General features: G+C 46.2%; 1 protein-coding gene across 17 annotated transcripts in view; it reads left to right on the top strand.

Moving 5' to 3' along the window:
- Nucleotides 1-22,194, top strand: part of TBL1Y (transducin beta like 1 Y-linked) — a 225,090-nt gene that overhangs the window by 190,560 nt on the left and 12,336 nt on the right. For 8 of the 17 annotated variants that reach the window (XM_077989715.1, XM_077989710.1, XM_028846702.2 and 5 more), the window contains 6 exons: nt 2,793-2,853; nt 9,990-10,111; nt 15,081-15,155; nt 15,482-15,609; nt 16,258-16,423; nt 19,141-19,242. In XM_077989715.1, the coding sequence (XP_077845841.1) occupies nt 2,793-2,853; nt 9,990-10,111; nt 15,081-15,155; nt 15,482-15,609; nt 16,258-16,423; nt 19,141-19,242 (654 nt within the window). 17 annotated transcript variants of the gene reach the window in all.

Genomic DNA, 22,194 nt, shown 5'->3' on the forward strand with positions numbered 1-22,194 from the left:
CTTGGTCTCCCAAAGTTATGGGATTTACAGGTATGAACCACTTTGCCTGGCCACTGATTTTTTTAAATCTCAAAATCCTGGCTTCTTGGAACTCTTAAGCTTTGTGCTTCCCTTTAAGAAATGAAAAGGATTTGTTTAGGCTTTATTTCTGTGATTTTGATCTTTCTGTTAATTTGTACCACATCATCTCTTAATATATTTTGCTGTTCTGTAGACCCTTGTGCAGTTTCCTTTAATGGGAGGTACATGGTTCAGTGATAGAAGAAAATCTCCACATTGCATTTGTCAGTTGCTGGAAGGAGTCATGTGATGTGGGGAGTGTACTGCCTGAACTTTCACCCACTGAGAAACTTGAGTAGCACAGGCTGTGTGTGTTTCTCAGGCTTCAGATATCCTCAATTGATTAACTGCTGCTTCCCAATGTAGATGGTAGATTTCTCTGAACAGGAGTCAAGCAACCTGGGCACAAGGGTACACTCCCCAGATGGCCCACAAAGTCAGTTCAGAATTGACTTGCTGTGCCCCTGGGCAGGTCTACAGGGAACTACAGTGGCATTAACTCCAGGTGCATCTAAAAGCCATCAGTAGGGTGGAAACCCAGGGCAAAGAGGAAGGGGATGCAGACTTCATCCCAGCCCTGAATCTGAGTCATCCAGAAGTCTTGGCCTGTCTGGATTTTACTTTCCTCATGTGTCCAGTGGCAGGGCTCATTGGAATCATGACCCCAAACAGCCTTCCTGGAAGAGTTATGCATTCCCAAGACTCAGCAGGAATTCCAAGCCATGGCTTTGGAAAAGAACCGTTATCTAGAATTGAGAGAGAGAGAGAAAAAAGATGTGTTTTTACATGAATTTGTGTCTCTACAACTGGAAACCATGCTTGAATAATGGACAATGCTCAGGCTTCCACGAGACTTTGCATTTTGTGATGATTTCAGGATAATTTGAAAACCTTAAGTAACAGCTTTCTGTTTGAAGTTGTTATAAAATGATAGTCTTGACCTCGAAATATTATCCCACTCTTAGAGAAGTCATAATTGCATTTGGCAAACTGTGGCCCACATAGGTCAATCTGGCCCTTCATCGGTTTCTTTAAGTGAAGTTTTATTGGCACACAGTCACACTTCTTTGTTGACGCTTGTCCGTGGTTGCTTTCATGCTACAACAGCAGAGATGAGTAGTTTATAAGGGAGACCAGATGGCCCTCAAAGCCTGAAATTCCTACTACCTGGCCCTTGACAGAAAAAGCCTGTAGACCCCTGCACTAGGACATAACTAGGTTAACAGATCATTCATTCATAAGGTCTCTCTCTCTCTCTCCCATATTAACTCATCCAGTACTGCCCAGATGCGAGACAGGCACAAGTATGATGAGTTTATATATTCTCTGCAGTGTTAGATTTGCTTTGACATGGCAAAATTAAAGTTATGTGCCAAACAAATAAAGAAATGCTAATTGGTTGAGGACTGATCCAAGACCCAAGATTAGCAAGTTTCAAAGACACTTCTCAGTTTCCTTTAAAAATGCTCACAGTCAACATAAAATAGGACTCAGTCTTTTTTTTATTTTTTTTATTTTTTATTTTTTGAGATGGAATCTCACGTGTCACCTAGGCTGGAATGCAGTGGTGCAAATTTGAGTCACTCTAAGCTCTACCTCCTGGGTTCACGCCATTCTCCTGCCTCAGCCTCCCGAGTAGCTGGGACTACAGGTGCCCACCATCATGCCTGGCTAATTTTTTTGTATTTTTTAGTAGAGACAGGGTTTCACTGTGTTAGCCAGGATGCTCTCGATCTCCTGATCTCATGATCCACCCGCCTCAGCCTCCCAAAGTGCTGGGATTACAGGCGTGAGCCACCATGCCCAACCAGGACTCAATCTTAAAGCAAAATCTTGACTGACAGAGAGGTGTAAAGTTTATAATTAAGTTGGAAATTCCAGCTGATGAAGACAAAATTCTAATGATGTTCAATGAACTGCTTCTCTAAATAATATTCCCAGCACCAGTATTCATGATCTACTTTGAAGTAGATGAAGATGATTCTATCATAAGAATTCATGATCTGCTTTGTTTTTTGAGGTGGAAATCACCTTTTCTCCTTATTGACAGACATGTACATTGATGCCTGGCCCCAGTGCAAGCCAGTGGCTGTGTCCCCATTTCTAGTGCCCCCAGTTCATGGAATCACAGGCAGGGGCATTTTTAGAAATGACCTTTTGTGCAGCCCTGCACTTGTAAAAGTGCCAAAAGATCTTTAGAGATGCTTTGTTCTAGGTTTTTCAACAGTTTTCTGCACTTGGGGATGAGGAAGAATCTCCAACAATTTTGGTATTTTTGCAAGTATTGGTTAGACTTGCTCTGACCTTAAAATAGACACCAGCATCAGACAACCCAGAAGGCTCATGGACTCATCAAATATGGCTGTCCAGATTGTTAAGTGTGAAACATGATGTACTTCAAAGACTTAGGATGGGAGAAAAAGACTGCAGATAGCGCAGTAAGATTTTGATACTGATTACATATTGAGATGGTATTATTTTGGGTATATGAGAGTGAAATAAAAGATTGTTAATGAATTTTACCTTTTTTTTTTTTTTTTTTTTTTTTTTTTTTTTACTTTTAATGTGGATCCTAGAGAATTAAAACTAGCCCATGAGGCTTGCTTTCTGTCTGTATTGGACGGTGCTGGTTTTAAGGAGAAAGGCTCACTGTCTTTTCTTGTACAACACATGTTACCAGAGTAAACTTTGTGAGAGTAATTACTAACTTTTCCTTTGTTTGCGGCACACAGACAACAATAATTTGGGATGCTCACACAGGAGAAGCAAAACAGCAGTTTCCTTTTCATTCAGGTGAGTCTTTATGTTTATATTTTGTAATTTGGAAATAATTCAAAATTAAGCCAGGTGCAGTGACTCACATCTATAATCCAACCACTTTTGAAAGCTGAGACGTGAGGCTCCCTTGAGTCCAGGACTTCAAGATCAGCCTGGGCAATATAGCAAGACCCTCTCTCTACAAAACATGAGATGGGATGGGACAGGATAGGATGGGACAGGACGATGGGTAGCTGGACATGGTGCCACACACCTGTAGTCCCAGCTACTCAGAAGGCTGAGGCAGGAGGATTGCTTGAGCTCAAGAGATCAAGGTTGTAGTGAGCTATGATTGCACCATTGCATTGCAGCCTGGATGACAGAGGGACATCCTGTCTGTAATAAATACAAATGATAATAACATAATTTAGACTTTATGAAATGTCCATTAAAGTAACTAAATACACAGAACACAGAGCCCAGAGAGCCTATATGGTCAGAAGGAGACCCATTTTGTGGCAAGCACTGCTCTTAAGGTTTGCAAGATATAGATGACCTTGGCACTCATCTACTCACAACTCTGAAACAAAGCAATTAACCAGCCACAGAATTAGTGCAGGCTCCTTTCTTTTGTAATTCCAAGAGGGATGCTGCTTTGGGAGCTTCCCAAAACCACACCCAGGATTGGCAGTTTGCTGCAAGGACTCCCAGGACTCAGCATATTCACAGCTAAGGTTCCTAACAGCACAATAATTTAGTGCAACATGAGCAAAGGGAAACAGTGCACATGGCCAAATCCAGAGCTCAAAGGCTCCACTCCCAGTGGACTCTCACAGGCCATGCTGAATTCTTCCAGAAATAAGTTGTAACTACACCTGTGAAGTGTTTTGTAGCAGGCAAGCTCCATAGAGCCTCAGTGCCTAGGGTTTTTATTGGGAGTTGCTTACATGGGCACCCACTGCCCAGTGCAAGCCAAAACTGCAGACCTGTGAAGGAAAGCGGGTGTGTGACAAACACACTGTTTGCGCCAGTGTTGGCAGAGTGAGCCACTCACATCTGTTAGTGAAGGGCAGGAACTCTTTAGAAAACTACATTCTCAGTCACTATCCAGGGGCTGGCCTTGCAAGCAAGGTAGGTCTGTAGGGAGACCAACCTTGCACCTGCGGTATCAGTGCCTTCTTGCACAGGTGTGAGGCTGCTGCTCTGGATATAACCACATCCCTTTGCATGCTGGGGCCAGGCCAGGCCACATGCAGCAGCCGGGGTCTAGAATCTGTAGAGATTCCAATTTACCAGATTCCCACTTGAGTCTGCATTTTCTTTCCCAATTCCATCCTCTGTGTAACTCAGTCTTTTTGTTTGATGTGGCCTCTTACATTACAACAAAGACTGGTGGTCACCCCCAGGGCTGATAGACTATTGGAAGACTTTAGACTGGTTTAAAATGGACAAAAGGGGGTAGGTGCCACTTCCATTAATGACGAATGTCTGATGCATCTTGAGGGAATCCCTCAATGTATGCGGCAAAAGTTGGTTGTTTTATCAGCTGTCCCTGGAGCGTTGTCCAGGAGGAGATGTCAGTGTCTTTCTTGTTGGACAGTTGGGGTGCTTAAATGATGTTCTGAATAGGAGGGTAACCTCAAGGATTGTCCAAGATGGCATAGCCCATCTCGGTGCCTGGGGAGGGCTACAAGCAGGGGACATGGGTCCTGCAGGAAACAAGATCATGAGCCAAAAGTCCTGTTGAGGCATGATGTGTAGGCATCCACATCTGTTATTCCACGCGGTACTGTAGCAGGGACTCAATGAGCTTCCTCATATGGGCAGCTCAGAGAGTGAGGGAGACCCAGGGAGGACACTGTTTCTGCTCTGCTGCCCTGGAGAGGGAGAGAATCTCTTCTGTGGCCAATCCTGCAGAGCTTTGGACATACACCAAATACAACTCTTAGGGCTGCTGGTGAAATTCTTTACTGGTGTGGCTTTAATTAACACCATTGATGAGGTAGAAGGTGCTGAGCATACTGGAGACAAACGGCTCCAAATGCAGGCAGCACATGCATGACCTCATCCAGGAATGTTCTTCACCCCAAAACAGAAACCCCCTTCCTATTCAGTCTTTCCCCTGCCCCCGGCCACCCCATGTACAGCTCATGATCTGTGTGTCGTTTCCACGCCAGACACTTGCTACTCTGTGTTCTAGACTGTGCAAATCAAAGCAGCTGTCTAGTAAGAATGCCATTCCCGATGGTGTTCCATCACATGGCTTAAATGCGAAAACCTACCTTTTTGGCAGGAAGGATTCCGTAACAAGTTCAGATCCCTAGAATACCAGACATGCAGACCTGGGGAGTAAGGAGGGATGTCTACTGCAGAAAGCTCTAACTTCTGTTTTTCAGAGAAAAATATGCCAATGTAAACATCAGTGAGGTTCTTCTAATTTTTTTTCTTTTTTGAGACTGAGTCTCGCTCCATCACCCAGGCTACAGTAGAGGGCTTGATCTCGGCTCAGTGCAGCCACCTCCTGGATTCAAGCAATTCTCCCGCCTCAGCCTCCCAAGTAGTGCAATTATAGACACCTGCCACCACGCCCAGCTAATTTTGGTATTTTGAGTAGAGACGGGGTTTTGCCATGTTGGCCAGGCTGGTCATGAACTCCTGACCTTTGGTGATCTGCCTGCCTTGGCCCCCATAGTGCTGGCATTGGAGGAGTGAGGTACTGGCCAGCTTCCTCTAATTCTTCTATCTTAGGAATTTGTGTTGTCTTTCAGCAGAAAATAATCTTTCCCAAAGTGACCCCAGAGACTGATGGAAGGATTTTCTACCTAGCTGGCCCAACAAGAGCACAAACTGCATGTTCTGAATTGCATAAGCTTCTTACCTGTAATCTGGTTGGCCACGAGGTAGATCCAGTTCCCATCAGTAGGTCAGATATGTCTAGGCATTTGTTGCTTGCTGTTTGGTGTCAGGCAGTTGGAAGAGACAGTTCAAGATGAAGAGAAAGCAGCTCACTCTTCCAGGAGAAACACAGCTGCAAAGAGCTGTGAGGAGTGCCTTCTGTGGCTGTGGCAGGCTCGTGTTTTCCCCATGTTTCCATTTATGTAATATTCCCATTATGATAAAATGATAGAGGCTGGGTGCAGTGGCTCATGCCTGTAATCTCAAGACTTTGCGAGGCTGAGGCAAGTGGATCATCTGAGGTTAGAGACCAGCCTGACCAACATGGTGAAACCCTGTCTGTATTAAAAATATAAAAAATTAGCCTACCTGGTGGTGGGCACTTGCAATCCCAACTTCTCAGGAGGCTAAAGCAGGAGAATTGCCTGAATCAAGGAAGAAAAGGTTCAAGAGCTGAGATTGTGCCACTGCACTTCAGTGTGGGCAACAAGAGCAAGACTCCATCTCAAAAAAAAAAAAAAAAAAAAAAAAAAAAAAAGATAAAAACCAGGGACTGATCAGCAGTGCAGGAGTTTAGGAAGGGTGTGAGGAACAGTGGCCTGCTGATACAGTAGCCTGAGGGAGATGTTAGTGAGAACGGAACACTCTGGGTCTCAATTGCAGCCATACACTTCTACCCATGTGATAAAACAACACAGAGCACTCTATAGGCAAATTGCATCAACGTCAACTTTCCAGTCTTGATACAATGCTACAGCTACACAAAAAGTAATTCTTACAGGAACCTGGGTGAAGGAGACAGAGGACCTGTCTGTGTTACCTTTGCACCTTCCTGTAAATCTCGTAGTATTTCCAAAGGAAATACAGGAAGCTGCAAAGGGAGTAATTCCCAGCATAGCTCAGCCCTCTTACTGGCCATTCACCCATTTGGCTCCAAGCATCCTGGCTGCAGGAGCTGACTCAGAGTGGGACCAACTGCCTGAGGTCAAGGGACCCTCCTTTTAGATGGAAGAGCCATCAGGTGCTGGTCACCATCTCCTGGACTACTCACCACATTGTCACATTTCCAGCTATATTAATTGCATGCTTGAAGCAGAGGCTGGACCAGGAATTTGCCATTTAGCTCAGGCAATGTTGTAAACAAGAAGTAGGAAAATGGGTCAAGAACTGTCAATGAAACACGCTACTGGGGAAGCAATGAAAGAGACGATCTCGGCTGTGGAAAAGACTACTGTTGACACCTGCATCCTCCCACGCACACCTTCTGCCTAGGGATGGAGCTGGATGGGGAAGCGAATGGGGTCCCTGCACTAATGGACAATAAACTCATGGACCAGGGTTGTACCTCTTATTTAGTAAGAGACCAAGGAAGCACCGCGGCAGTCGATATTTAGCATATTCAGAGAAAGCTGGATTCTTCTCAGTTCAGTGTTGACTGCCTTTAAGAAATGCACACAGCTGGGCACAATGGCTCACTCCTGTAATCTCAGCATTTTAGGACATCAACATGGGGGAGTTGCTTGAGGCCAGTCATTTGAGACCAGCCTGCGCAACATAGCAAGACCCTGTCTCTGCCAAAAACCATTGTTTTTAAATGAGCCGGGCATGGTGGCTCACACTAATAGCCCAGTTACTCTGGAAGCTGAGGTGGGAGGACCAGTTGAACCCAAGAGTTCAAGGCTCTAGTGGGCTATGATTGTGCCACTGCATTACAGCCTGGATGACAGAGCAAGACCACATCTGCAAAGGAAAAATAAAAATAAAGAAAGACACGTAAGATGAGCTTCTATAGTATTGGTCAGTTGGTGAGGACATTGTGGGCAGAGTCTGGCCGAAGCTAACCCTCTATTTTCCCTCGAAGCAATGCTTCAGTGTTGGCTAATTCAGTGTTTGCAGCTACCTCGGGCAACATAACTTGGGAAATAACAGAATGGACCATAGTATTTAGGAAAACCAATGAGAGTTCTTGGCTGGGCAGACTTGTGGAGTTGCCATAACCCCACCTCCTCTCCTGGTACATCATGGTGCTCACTCAGTAGCTAAAAGTAATTTCCACTGGCTTGTGTGGGAAGCATAGGGAGAGAAGAGCTGTTCAGATATTGGTGGCTAGCCCTCAAAACCCAGAGCTCCCTGCTCCTTAACGCATTACCTTTTTAAATTAGCAGGAACCGTAGGAAGGGTTTCTTTCTCTGCATTTTACATGTAATTGAGCATGTACTTTTCACATCCCTAAGTAACTCCCTTTGATAATCAGGGTTCTATGCACACAGCTGGGTTCAGAGGTCCTCTACATACAAGAAGCCTCATGACAATCCTTAACAAGAGGGTGGGTTTCCTGATGAATTTCCTCAGAGCCTTCAGGGTAAGGGAGGAGTTTGTCTGAGAAGGCACCTCTTCCCCTGTGTCCTCCCATCTTGGCATCCCGTGGCCTTTCCTCCTGCTCCTCAGTTCTCTGTCATGAGGTGGGAGTGAGTCTAGGGAGTGCTTCGCTGGCAAGGCCCCTGCAGTGGAGAGAGGCCAAGGACCTAAACACAGCATGCCTGCTGTCCCCCAGTAATGCCAGTGATCGCTGCTGCCAGTGGGCATCTGAGAGGAAGGGAAATAGCCACTCATACCCACAGCTCCTCACCCCCACCACTCTGCTAGAGGACAGGAGTGAGCAGTTGAAGTCACACTTCCCCAGACTCAAAGGATGAGAGTGCAGGGTTGTACCTGCCATGGGAACTTCCATACCTCCAGTTTATTCCATGTGTTGGGGGCACTTTGCTGATCTCCTGAGATGGCTCATCTTGCTCATTTTCCCCCTTGTCAGGGGCAACTTGCAACATCAGCATCTGCAGCTGATACTCCAGGAAGCCATTGACCTGCAGCTGCATGTCAGCAAAGGAGCAGAATGAGGAATGAGGCCCAGTTGCTAGGACTTAAGTGCCCTTGCTGTCACCTATACTTCCAGTGCCTCTCAGGGATGGTCCAGCCCTGAGGACAAAACCAGAGCCTGGCTTTTAACTAGGGCCCTGGGCATTTTGGTGCATTGGAAAGTTGACAGATTTCTAGCTGCCATCCTAGGAAAGAAACCAGAAGGGAGAGAACAAGACCCATAGCTGTAATTAAGTACAGGGGGAGTTCAGCTTTATGTTGTTCTGAACCACCTGAACCTGAGAAAGGCACAAAGTCAGGGAGGGTGTTGGTCACAGGCCATGAGGCATATGTCCTATTGCATCCCCAAAAGGGTTCTTATTTACTATAATTATCTCCCAGTCAGTAGGATGCATTAATGTGTTTCAGGAGGCTCTTTTTATTATTACATATATTGAGGTATCTTGAAAATATAGCATGAAATTCTTCCTCTCCTTTTTTCTCCTTTCTTTCTGAAGTAGAATCAAATTACCTCATTGTAGTGATCCTGCTGGAAGCAGCCAAGTGCAGAGTAGGCAGGGCAGCCCTCTCACCTGCCCTTCTTATATGTGCCATGGGAGCAGGAGATTCTGGCAGGCTATGGGGCACAGGAAGTGTCATGAAGCCTTTCTTCTAGGACATCTTATCATCCCTCCCAACATGGCAGGAGAGGGTCTTTAAGGTCTTGAAAGGAAGGAGATAGTGATCACACACAGGACTTTTTGTTTGTTTGTTTGTTTTTGAGACAGGATTCTCACTTTGTGACCAGGCTGGGGTGCAGTGGCCTGATATTGGCTTACTGCAACCTCCACCTCCTGAGTTCAAGCCATTCCCCTGCCTCAGTCTCCCGAGTAACTGAGACTGCAGGCATGTGCCACCACACCTGGCTAATTTTTGTATTTTTCAGTAGAAATTGGATTTCACTATGTTGGCCAGGATGGTCTTGACCTTGACCTCATGATCTGTCTGCCTTGGCTTCCTAAAATGCTGGAATTACAGGAGTGAGAGGCCAAGGCCAGAGGATTGCTTGAGTTCAACACTAGCTTGGACCATGTACGGAGACCCCATCTCTGCGGAAAATTTTAAAATTAGCTCAGTGTGGTGGCATACATCTGTAGTCCCAGCTACTGAGGAGGCTCAGGTGGGAGGATCCCTTGGGCCTTGGGACACTGAGGTGGGAGGACACTTTGAGCCCAGGAATTTGAGGCTGCTATGAGCTGTTGAGCCACTGCACTCCAGCCTGGGTGACAGAGCAGGCCCTGTCTCTAGAATAAATAAATAAGTAAACTAAAGAGGCTTCTTGACTGTGCTGTTCATTGTTGTAAATCCATGGAGCTGTGCACACAGTGAATAACTGCAGATGTCCTCCCTCCCTGCTGCAGCCCCTGCCCTTGATGTGGACTGGCAGAACAACACGACCTTCGCCTCCTGTAGCACAGACATGTGTATCCACGTGTGCAGGCTCGGCTGTGACCGCCCAGTCAAAACCTTCCAGGGACACACAGTAAGTGAGAGCTCATGTCACTGGTCTCGAGTTTGTGAGAATGTGATGTGGGAGCCGATTCTTGTATGCCTAGAATTAAAAGATACTGCAGCAGCAGACCAGCTCTTCTGCAGTCCTTGACTGCTTGAGATATTCTGGCCAACTCAGGTGGATGGATTCACCCAGTTTGGGGTGAGCAGTGAGAACAATTGATGTGGAAATGACGTAGTTGGTGGATTTGGCATCAAAGCCTTTAAGGTAGCTATGAGAAAAACATATGGAACATAAAAGAAGGGATGCTCACAATAAATGAATAGATGGGACACGTCTGCAATGAATGGGAAAAAAATGCCATTAAAAAACAAATAGAGTCTGGGAACAGTGGCTCACACCTGTAATCCCAGTACTTTGGGAGGCTGAGACCAGATAATTGCATCAGGGTAGAAGTTCAAGTCCAGCCTGGGCAATATAGCAAAACCCTGTCTCTACAAAACAAATTTTAAAAATAAGCTAGGTGTGGTGGTGTGCATCTGTAGTCTCAGCCCAGGAGGTTGAGGCTGCAGTGACTATGATCACACCACTGCATTCCAGCCTAGGCAACAGATTGAGATCTGTTTAAATTAATTTAAAAAAAAAATTGACAACTGAGAAGTATAATGTCGCAATTGAAAATCTTAGTAGGTGGGTGTTTTGGGCTGTTCTTGTATTGCTATAAAGACATAACGGTGACTGGCTAATTTATAAAAGATTTAATTGACCTAAAGTTTTGCAGCTGTATAGAAAGCATCTGCTTCTGGGGAGGACTCAGGGAGCTTGCAACCATGACAAGAGGTGAAAGGTGAGCAGGTGTCTCACATGGCTAGAGCAGGAGCAAAACAGGGGTTGTGGAGTATTACACACATTTAAACCACCGTATCTCACAAGAACTCACTACCATGAAGACAGCACCAAGCCATGAGGGATCTGCCCTCTTGATCCAAACACCTCCCATCAGGGACCACCTCCAGCATTGGGGGTTACAATTCAACCTGAGATTTGGGTGTGGAAAAATATCCAACCTCATCAGTGGGTTTAATAGCAGATTGAAGATTGCAGAAGTAAGATTAGAGATCATAGAAATTTGCCAGTTTGAAGAACACATAAAAGACTGAAAAATGAATAGAGGCTTACTGGCCTATGGGACAATATCAGGCAGCCTAAAGGTATGTGCATAATGGCGAAAGAAGAAAGAATGAAACAGGAAAATCATTTGAGGCAATAATGGCTAATATTTTCTAAATTTGTTGGAAAACATCATCATTTAATTTGAGAAGTTCAGGAAATCTCAAGCAGAATAAATATAAACAGAACCACACCTACCCACCTAGGTATATGGTTATCAAACATCAAAATCAATGACAAAGAAAATCCTAAAAGCAAGCAGAGACTGAGAAAGGTTCTGTTGTATACCAGGGAACAACAATATGAAGAGCAGCCAACTTAATAAATTCCTTCGTGTCGGCTCTGAGGCTCTCTCTGGTCTTTCATCAAATCTCTCTCAAATTCTCTGATTTCTGTGATCTCTACCGTACTTCTGCAATTGGTGGTATACTGTTAAACACATTATTAGCCTTGACCTCCTGGGCTAAGTCAAAAAACACCCTGTGCCTCTGTCCTCCTAAAGACATGTGCAGCCAAGGACCCGTGCTAAGCCCTTCCTGGAACACTCCCCGACGTAGTCTCCACAGCAGTCCTCAGTCTGACACAGACTCTTCTCCACCCTCCAGGCCCATTTACGTGTCCTCTCCACACCCTTGGGAGGATTTATGGCACCTCCTGAACTCCCACTGCCCATGTGAATACCACAGCTCTGACACTGGCTGCTAGTCTGTGTGCCTGTCTCTCCCAGAAAATGTAGAGCACATCAACCGTGATCCCAGGAGGGCCCATGGTGTCTTGCCTTTCTCTCACCAGCACCCAGAATATCTTTCCCTGGTGGGAGCCAGGGGATCTCCTGTTAAAGCAGGAGAGGATGATCACATTTCTGGAGTTTTTCCATCATATCACTAACTTGACTGATGTAGATTCCATTTTTTCATTCCCCTAGTGCCCATCTCACCCCACCCCTGGTCCAAGGGTCCCCACCCCAAAGGAAGGCACTTTTAGAGCACAGGCAGCTATTATCGTGTTTACGTCTCCTGGCTACAAAATGCCCCTTTTTCTGATCTAAACTTATTTCCCCTCTAACCCTGGACTATCCTCAAATTTTTGATAGAGCTGCACACACTGTTTCTGGTTGCCAACTGTCCTGCTCCAGACCTTGCCACCAGCACTGGAGTTGGCCTTTTAAGTGACCTTTTAAGATGGCCTTCCTACTGTGGCTGATAGCCCTGAACAAAGCTCCAAGTCAGTGGGGTTGAGTGTAGACCAATGAGCCAGCTCTGGAGGCCACCCACACACTGGGACTTGGATTGGAGGCTGTAGCATCCATTCTCAGGAAAAAATTTGTTCCTTTGTATGGTTTTGGATGCAGACAGGCCAAGGTGAGGGGCTCCACATGCTGGGCCTGTGGGTTTTCCTTTCCACAGTTGCAGTTAGAGCCACCTTGCTAGCCTAGGACCCACATTCACACTCACACATACTTAAGTATGCTCATACTCTCTCAGTCCTCTCTTCAGTGGTCCCTCCACCATCCCTGGTCTCTCCCAGCAGTCTGCTCCTGGCACAAACATCCATGCTCACAGACACCCAAGCAAGTTCTCATCTCCCTTTTCAGCAGGCCCCTTCTGCCCTCCCTGGGCTCTTCTAGCAGGCTGCTCCTGGGTCATATATCCCTGTTCACAGACACCTAAGCCTGCTCACACTCTCAACCTCCTCTCCAACCGGTCCACTCCACCCTTTCCAGATTCTCCCAGCAGCCTTCTGGAACACATATCCATGCTCATAGACACATAAGCATGCTCATAGCCCCGTCTCCAACAGGCCTTGTCTGCCCTCCTGGCCACCCCCGCAGCCTACTCCTGGAACACATATCCATTCTCATAGACACCTTTGCAGGCTCACACTCTGTCAGCCCCTCTCTAGCCAGCCCCCTCCACCGTCCCTGGGATTTCACAGCAGCCTGTTCCTTGGCCATCACACTTCTTCCCCTCCATTTCCTGGGCCACCCATACCACACAGAGCACACAGGTGGCTTGTCACTGTCCCATTCACACCCTTCAAAACTCCGTGTCCTTAGAAAGCAGCATGACCATACAGTTTATCATCCAAACTGGAGCCCTCAGGAGTTTGAAAATATTTAGAAAATTAATTTTCAGTGTGAAATCAGTTAATTGGTAGGCCAGGACAATAGGCATCAGATAGTGGGACTGTCTGGGGCATATGGGACTCTACTGTCACCCCGCAGAAAGGATCCTGCCCCATTTCTCCTGGGCAGGCTGTTTCCCAGCTGAGCCTTTGCTGCAAGTGGTTGTGTCTGTCTCAGTGTGTCCTTTTCTGCCTTGGTCCCTGGGTACTTTGAACTTTATCCTCCAGGGTTTCTCCTCAGGGTCCCCAGGTGTCCAGACCTGCAGGTTCCAGCGCTAACCCTGTGCTTTTAGATACCTGGCTGTTTGCAGTGGATCAGGAGCCCCTGGCCAGAATTTTGCCTGTGTTGTTTGTGTTCCTGCTGCTCAGCACTTGGCTCTCATTTCCCTTGCATGTGTGTATCTGTCTGTGTGTGCATTTTGGTCACCCATCTTCCATCTAAGTCAGTCATTACCCAGCTTGAACTCCATAACAGCTGAGGCTTCATTTCTTGTGTTTATCCCTCCCTCCACCTCCACTCACCTGCAGGAGAGGAATGCCTTGTAATGGGTGTAGATATGGGAAGGAACTGCTGGATTAAAGTACGTAGGAGACCTGGCATGGTGACACATGCCTATAATCCCAGCACTTTGGGAGGCTGAGACTAGAGGGCTGGTTGAGCCCAGGATTTCAAGATCAGCTTGGGCAACCCCGTCTCTATAAAAATACAAAAAAAAAAAAAAAACCAAAAAAAAAACAAGCTGGGTGTGCTGGTAACCTGCCTGTCATCCCAGCTACCTACCTTGGAGGCCAAGGTGGGAAGATCACTTAAGCCCAGGAATTCAAGACCAGCTTCAGCAACCCATCTCCATCAAGAGAGAAAAAAATAAAATAGCTGGGTGTGGTAGTGCCTGCCTTTAGTCCTAGCTACTTGGGAGGTTGAGGCAGGAGGATCACTTGAGTTCAGGAGGTCAAGGCTGCAGTGAGCTAGAATTGGGCCACTGAACTCAAGTCTGGACAACAGTGAGAGCTTGCCTCAAAAGTTTAAAAAAAAAAGTGCATACAAAAGTAATTTTCAAAGCCCAGGTTTTAAAATAACTGGTTTTATTTACTGCATTTTATGGTATGTGAATTCTTCACTTGCCTACCTTCCTTGCAGGGAAGGTTTTTTTCCTAATGAAATATGGATGAGGATGGCTGGTGATGTGTGGTATAGGGCTGTGGTTTTATATAAATGAAAAGGCAAAGTGAGAAAAAGAGGAAACTAGATGGCTAGTTGGGCTGTGTTTTTTTTTTTTTTTTTTTTTTTTGAGAGACGGAGTCTCGCTCTGTCGCCCAGGCTGGAGTGCAGTGGCCAGATCTCAGCTCACTGCAAGCTCTGCCTCCCGGGTTCACGCCATTCTCCTGCCTCAGCCTCCCGAGTAGCTGGGACTACAGGCGCCCGCCACCTCGCCCGGCTAGTTTTTTGTCTTTTTTGGTAGAGACGGGGTTTCACCGTGTTAGCCAGGCTGGTCTTGATCTCCTGACCTCGTGATCCGCCCGTCTCGGCCTCCCAAAGTGCTGGGATTACAGGCGTGAGCCACCACACCCGGCCTGTGCTCTTTGATGTCCCCTGAAGCCAAAGACCTTCTGCAGTGACGGTGACGCACTGCTGCCCCCTGCTGGAAGGCGACCTCATCTGCTCACAGGCCCTGATGTCTTTTTCATACTTTCTGCTCTCTTTCAGAATGAGGTCAACGCCATCAAATGGGATCCTTCTGGAATGTTGCTGGCTTCCTGCTCGGATGACATGACATTGAAGGTAGAGTCGGCATGGCAAGGGGTGGGCTGTTTAATCCCAGACAACCCTGGGCACTCAGCGCCAGTCTCACAGTCACTCTTCCGTGTGAAGTATTTATTACTGACTGGGTTGCCTTCCTCTGTCATCCAGTGAACTCCAGTTTCTCAATCAGCATCCTGCTGAGAATCCCAGCCTCCCTGCTGAGAACCCCTCCTTTCTCACCACTGCACACCCCATATCCCTCTGTGGGCCAGCAACCTCACGTGTGCACCCAAGAGGAATGATGCCACATCATTCCTGGGTGCAGGAACGGCTTTTGCTTGTGTTGTGGCTCCTGTGTCCTCTAGATCTGGAGTATGAAGCAGGATGCATGCGTTCACAATCTTCAGGCTCACAGGAAAGAGATCTACACCATCAAGTGGAGCCCCACTGGGCCCGCCACCAGCAACCCAAACTCCAGCATCATGTTAGCAAGGTAAGGGCAGGCACCACAACTGGCACAGCTCTGTCCTACACAGTGACAACGAGAAATTTTGCTAAAGTGTGTCTATGCACCTGTGTTGAAGCCCTTCAGAGGAAACGAAGTGGTAGCTCACTTTGAAGAGGCCAAAATCATCCTACCTTTGAGGTAGCAGGTTTTGGCCCAGGTGCTGTGGCTCACACCTGTAATCCCAGCACTTTCAGGCGCCGAGGTGGGCAGATCACAAGGTCAGGAGTTGTAGACTAGACTGGCCAACATGGCAAAATGCTGTCTCTATTTAAAAATACAAAAATTAGCTGGGCATGGTGGCGCATACCTGTAATACCAGCTACTCAGGAGGCTGAGGCATCTCTTGAACCCAGGAGATGGAGACTGCAGTGAGCTGAGACCACCCTACTGCACTCCAGCCTGGACAACAAGAGTGAAACTCCATCCCAAAAACCACAAAAATTCCTGTTTCTTGAAATATATATCTCGAAGCACTAGGAGGGTGTATATATATATGTGTGTGTGTATATACATATATACATGTGTGTATATGTGTGTGTGTGTGTGTGTGTATATATATATATGAAGAGAGATGGGGTCTCATTATGTTGCCCAGCCTGGTCTTCAACTTCTGGCTTTCTCCCACCCTCCTAGTGCTTCATTTGATTCTACAGTGCGACTATGGGATATGGAGCAAGGTGTCTGCACCCATACACTCAGGAAGCATCAGGAGCCTGTCTACAGTGTAGCTTTCAGCCCCGATGGGAAGTACTTGGCCAGTGGATCCTTTGACAAGTGTGTTCATATCTGGAATACTCAGGTAAGCTCCTGACCCATAGGAATCCTTTTAGTAAGGGATGCCTGAACAGCCACGATTCCGGTGTCTCTGGTTCAGAGCAGTGCCCTTGAGGGAGTTGAGCAAGCCCAGGCTTCCTGGGCAGACCCAAGTGGATGCTGTCCACCGTGCACCCCACATGGGTTGTGAACTCTTCCCCCACCAGACACCTCTGGCAGCTCCCCTCCCTGAGGAAGAGTGTCATGTCTGCTGTCCTCAGGGCTCTTGGCCATTTGATTCCAAACCCTCACCTTGGCACATGTTCTTCCTTGAAGGAGCCACTGTCTTCTGTTCACTTTTCTGAGTCCATGGCATGAAACCTTCCACCTGCCTCTTCCTCTTTTTAGCAGTTATCACCGAAATGCTGCTCTCTAGATACGGAGGTTGGAGGTTGGGAGTAGAGGACCAGCTAATGGGGACAAAGCCAACTCCAGATCCTCCACCCACACCAGCTGCTGCAGCTCTGCCATAGAGAAGATCAGGGAGTAGAAAGGAATGTGCATTTGCTATTGTCATGCCACTTACATTTTTCGAATGAAAGTAGTTTCTGTTTGAATAATGTAAGGTGTGTAGATATTGGGTTGTTCTTTTACCATGGACTGAAAGGACATAGGATTTGAGTAAAGGTGGCTGGCTGCTGTGGGTATCTTGGGCCACACCTGAGGGTAGGAGAATCCCACTAAAAAGAGTAGAAATGGATAGGAACTAGTACTGCACTGCATAAAGGATTGTATAGGACGGTTTGAAAAGGACTGTACAGCACTTCATTCTATTCTAAGGGAAGAGAGAAGTGACTATACTCTAGGAGCTGTTGAAAATAACCAAGGGGTCCCTTTAATTTTAAGAGGAATGACATGGCCTTCCCCCTCCCCCATTCACCTGCATTTTCATTCTGGGTGTTTTTGGCTTCGTTGACATTCAGGTGGATTTACATCCTCAAGGTTCATTCTCCCTGTGGACTCATGGGTGATGAGCCCTGTTCACTGGCAAGGGGTCCACTGAGATCACAGGCTTCCCAGGGACCTCATGTGAACCACATCCTCTCAGAGAAGGAAAGGAAATGGTGGACCCTGCATAGAGCCAACCTGATGCCAAGCCCAGCCCCACAGCCCTAGATAGCCCTCCGGGAAGCACACATCTCAGGACTAGTGTGCAAGAGTCTGTGTTCGTGAAATCCTTGCTAGAAATAGTAATGGGTGGATTCATAAAAATACATAAATCATCAAAAAAAATGACACCATCAGTTAGGAAGAGCTTATTGTCAAGAACTCATTGGATCGTTTCAGCCATTTCTTGTAAATCAAAGAAATGCTTAGCATTTTTCTTAAGAGAAATATTAAAACCCACTTTAATGTTCTGTAAGTATAAAAATACCTATCTATAATACTGTTGGCATGCACCTTTCTTAGTTCATATGACACTACCTTTAAAGAGACCAGTTGAGCAGAGGTTTTGAGACAGCTCTCCTGGTCTCGGTCTTCAGATTTATCCTGCTTGTCACCATTAGTGAATCATGAGTGATGGCTTATTTGACCTTTTCTTCTTTTCTATAAAAACTTTTAAAAATAATTTTTATACAGACCAGTCTCACCGTGCTACCCAGGCTGATCTAGAACTCCTGGGCTCAAGCAATTCTCCTGTCTCAGTCTCCCAAAGGGCTGGGGATTACAGGCATAAGCCACCACACCTGTTCTTATTTGACTCTTTCAAAGCCCTCTACTTCCCTCTCCTCTTAAATATGTCAAGTTAATGCTGTTTTAAACCAGAAACCAAAGGTCTGGAATGTTTTCCATTAACGTATGTTATACATTTTTCTTTCAAACATAAAAAATACTACATTTTAATTTCCAACATGTTAATACATTTAATGATGAATTACAGTCAATTCCCTTGCTAGTAGGTGAATTGTATTCATTCAGGTCAATTGTATTCATTCAGGCACCAAGACAGGATTAGATGGGCAAGATATTTATTGGGAGAAACAGCTGTGATGGAAACAGTCAAAGAGCTAGAGGAGAAGGGAGAACTCAGACCATAAAGTCAGTCTGACACCTGGGAAGGAGACTGGAAGGGTAGGAAGTCAGGGATGGCCTTATAGGTCTGTAGAAAGTCCATGAGCTGGCCAAGCATGGTGTCTCACACCTATAATCCCAGCACTTTGGGAGGCCGAGGTGGGCGGATGGATCACCTGAGGTCAGGAGTTTGAGACCAGTCTGACCAACATGGTGAAGCCCCGTCTATATTAAAAATACAAAATTAGCTGGGCATGGTCGCACATACCTGTAATCCCAGCTACTGGGGAGGCTGAGGCAGGAGAATCACTTGAACCCGGGAGGTTGAAGTTGCAGTTAGCTTCCGATGGCGCCATTGCACTCCAGCCTGGGCGACAGTTGAGTCCCAGATGCCTGTTGAGTTCTCCCACCTCCATCAGTCCTCAGCTGGGCACAGTCTCAGAATCCGTCCAAATATCTGAATATGGTGGTGGATTCTGTGGGCAGCAGTAATCAGTTTCACTCCCTGTGGTGGGAAGTCCAAGAGTCACATTTCTGCATCCCCCAGAGCACTTACTATAAACCCTTAAATTTCACCATGCTTGAAAATGTTCATGATCAAATATTAGGGGCAGGAGGAGTGCACATTCCATACCTGCATCTGTTATAGGAGCCCCTGTCAATGTAAGTAACAGTTACCTTGCCTTGCAGAGTGGAAGTCTTGTCCACAGCTACCAAGGCACCGGCGGTATCTTCGAGGTGTGCTGGAACGCCCAAGGAGACAAAGTGGGTGCCAGCGCATCTGACGGCTCTGTAAGCAACACCTCTTGTTTACCAGGGAGTGGGGTGCTGGGGAGGGGGATAAGAGAAATTGGGCAGCTGATGCCTAAGTGAGGGGTGTGTGTGGTGTTTATGTCCTGAAGGGTCTAGCCAGTGCTGAAGGAAGCTTTTGGGATGGATCCCATCTGGGAATGGCCTTCTCTTTGTCCCTTCTAGAATGTCATTCTAATTAACATTTTCTCAGTTAAATCGGTGTTTCTCAACAAGGATGATTCTGCACCTCTGAGGACATATAGACATTTTTGGAGGAATTTTAGGTTGTTACTGTAGTCATGTGTCACATAATCATGGGAGTGTGTTTTGAGAATTGTATCGTTAGGCACTTTTATCTGTCTGAACATCATAGAGTAAACTGACACAAACCTAAATGATAAGACCTATATACACCTAGGTTTTCGGTAAAGCCTATTGCTCCCAGGTTACATACCTGAACAGTAGGTGACTGTACTGAATTCTGTAGGCAAGCTGTAATACAATGGTAAGCATTTGTGCATCTAGACCTATCTAAACAGAAAACATTCAGCAGAAATATGATATAATAATCTTGTGGGACTACCATGGTCTGTGAGGTATGTTGTTGATGGAATGGTCATTATGTGGTACATGACTGTGCTTAGGTAGGGATGCCACTGGCATCCCGTGGGCAGAGCTCAGTGATGCTGCTAAAACTCCTGCCGTGCACAGGGCAGTCCCAGTTTTCATCCATGCTAAGCCTGAGAAGTCTGGGCTTCTGGTGGCTATCCTGCAGGTCTCCTGGGCACTCTTTTCCTCCCATGGCACATCTGGATTTTTTATTTGCCTCTGGACTTGAGATTGCCTTTAACTCTGAGGCGACAGCAGTGTGGCTGACCATCGAAGCATCAGTGTAGCCCCCAAATAGTGTCAGAGGTCATGTATTTTGGACTTCTGTTGCCATCTGCCCCACAGTTGCAGGTGTCCATTTTGGGACCCCTGCCAATGGTCTCTCCCACTGTGTTAATTCCTAGAGTTGTTCCTAACCTGGCCTTTCTGCTGTGTGCTGTTTGCTTGGATTTGGTTGGTCCGATGTCCATATGCCAGTCTGAGAGGTTCTCTGATCCTTCATGACAATGTTCCAATAAAACTTGACTTAGAAAAATTGGTAGAGACCTAGATTGCGCATGAGGGCCATAATTTGCTGACCTCTCACTCTAAAGACATCTTTGGGTTGTCTCTGAAGATGACAAGTACTTTGTCTTTCCTTCTAGGTGTGTGTTCTGGATCTGCGAAAGTAAACACAAAATATAGAAAAAAAGAAAAGAATTCTAATGACCAGCCATGAATGTGTGGGGTTGCAGCTGTGTTCAAATACAATTTATCAGCTCCAAAACTGTATGAACTTGACTTGTATTAGAGTATACTGTGAAACCAACTTGTTCCAGGCCACAGGAGTGTATATTTTTTCATAATCTTTATCAAGATTTTTTTTTTTTTTTTTTGGCAGGGGAATGGAGTTTTACTGTTGTTGCCCATACTGGAGTGCAGTGCTGTGATCTCGGCTGACTGCATCTTCTGCCTCCAGGGTTCAAGCGATTCTCCTGTCTCAGCCACCCAAGTAGCTGGGATTTCAGGCATGCGGCCATGACACACAGCTAATTTTGTATTTTTACTAGAGAAAGGGTTTCATGATGTTGGTTAGGCTGGTCTCCAACTCCTGACCTCAGGTGGTCCACCCACCTTGGCCTCCCAAAGTGCTGGGATTACAGATGTGAGCCACCGCCCTTAGCCTCAAGAAGTTTTAAAAAGGCAAACAAAAACAGAAGCAAATGAACAGTCCTGTCAAAGGGGTAAAGAATGGTTGCCATCGAAGACATTTAGCCCAGGAAGCAGCAGGTCAGCAGCTCGAGGTGACGGAACAGGCTCTGTGATGGCCCGTCAGAAAGAAATCTTAAAAGCTGTGCCAAAAAGAAGCAAATGCTTCTGATCAAACAGGGAATTAAAAAAAAAACATCTTTGGGATGTTTTCTGATTTGTTTTCTTTAACAATGTGGACAGTGCCATTGCTCTTACAAAGGATGTGCAAAGACCAGTTTATATACCAATAAGATGCGCAAGTTTGTAATCCCAACACTTTGTTTTGCAGAATCTTCTTTGTTGGGTGGTTTTTCTATCTGTTGGAATTCTGTCATCTGAGGCCTTCTTATGTCTGAGATGGAAACTGTTTTGCATTTTCTGTCTTTTTCCTCTTTTGCTCCCTGCCCACCTTCTACCTTCCAATGAGGTCTGGTTTTTCAGTGCACCCTGAAGAGATGCAGCCACATGGACATGAAGACAAAATCTCTGAGGGACAGCTTTCTCCCTTCTACCCTCTCCCACCCTGCCCTCCCCTTGCTCTCTCATGCTCTCTCTCTCTTTCTCTCCCTTCCTCTCTCCCCCTTCCCTCCTTCCCTCTGTGCCTTTCTCATGGTTGCTTCAGATCTTAAGTCTCAAGGGCACATTGGTGCATAATAAGTGCTTTATGCACAAGGTGGGGCAGGGGGACTTTTTAACAGAAGAAAAAGAATGACTTAGAAAAGAGCCTGGAATATTTTTGGGAAAAAATATTTTTATGTTAAAATGATTTTAGAATCCTAAAATGACCAACAGATGGAGAGAGCTTTGTTTGATTTATGTTTTAAAAAGAACTGAAGAAGCCACAGGTGGGGCTTGAAGGAGTCCCTGGCTTTCTCCTCACCCTCAGAAAAGGTGGTTAGAGAACTCCAGTGGACAAGGGTTACCCCTAGGGGTCAGTAGTGAGATTGCTCTGCAGCCAGTGAGGGAGGTCCTAGCCATGCTGGTTGGAAGAAGAACCTTGCATCTTTCAATGTGTGCATACCCTGGAAGCTGGCAGGAAAGCAGTGAAGGACCACATGCCCTCTAGCTTCAAGGGAGCATTGGCAGAACAAAAAGGTACTGCAGAAGTTCTAG

This window comes from Macaca mulatta, chromosome Y, assembly GCF_049350105.2.
Source record: "Macaca mulatta isolate MMU2019108-1 chromosome Y, T2T-MMU8v2.0, whole genome shotgun sequence".
Taxonomy (NCBI): domain Eukaryota; kingdom Metazoa; phylum Chordata; class Mammalia; order Primates; family Cercopithecidae; genus Macaca; species Macaca mulatta.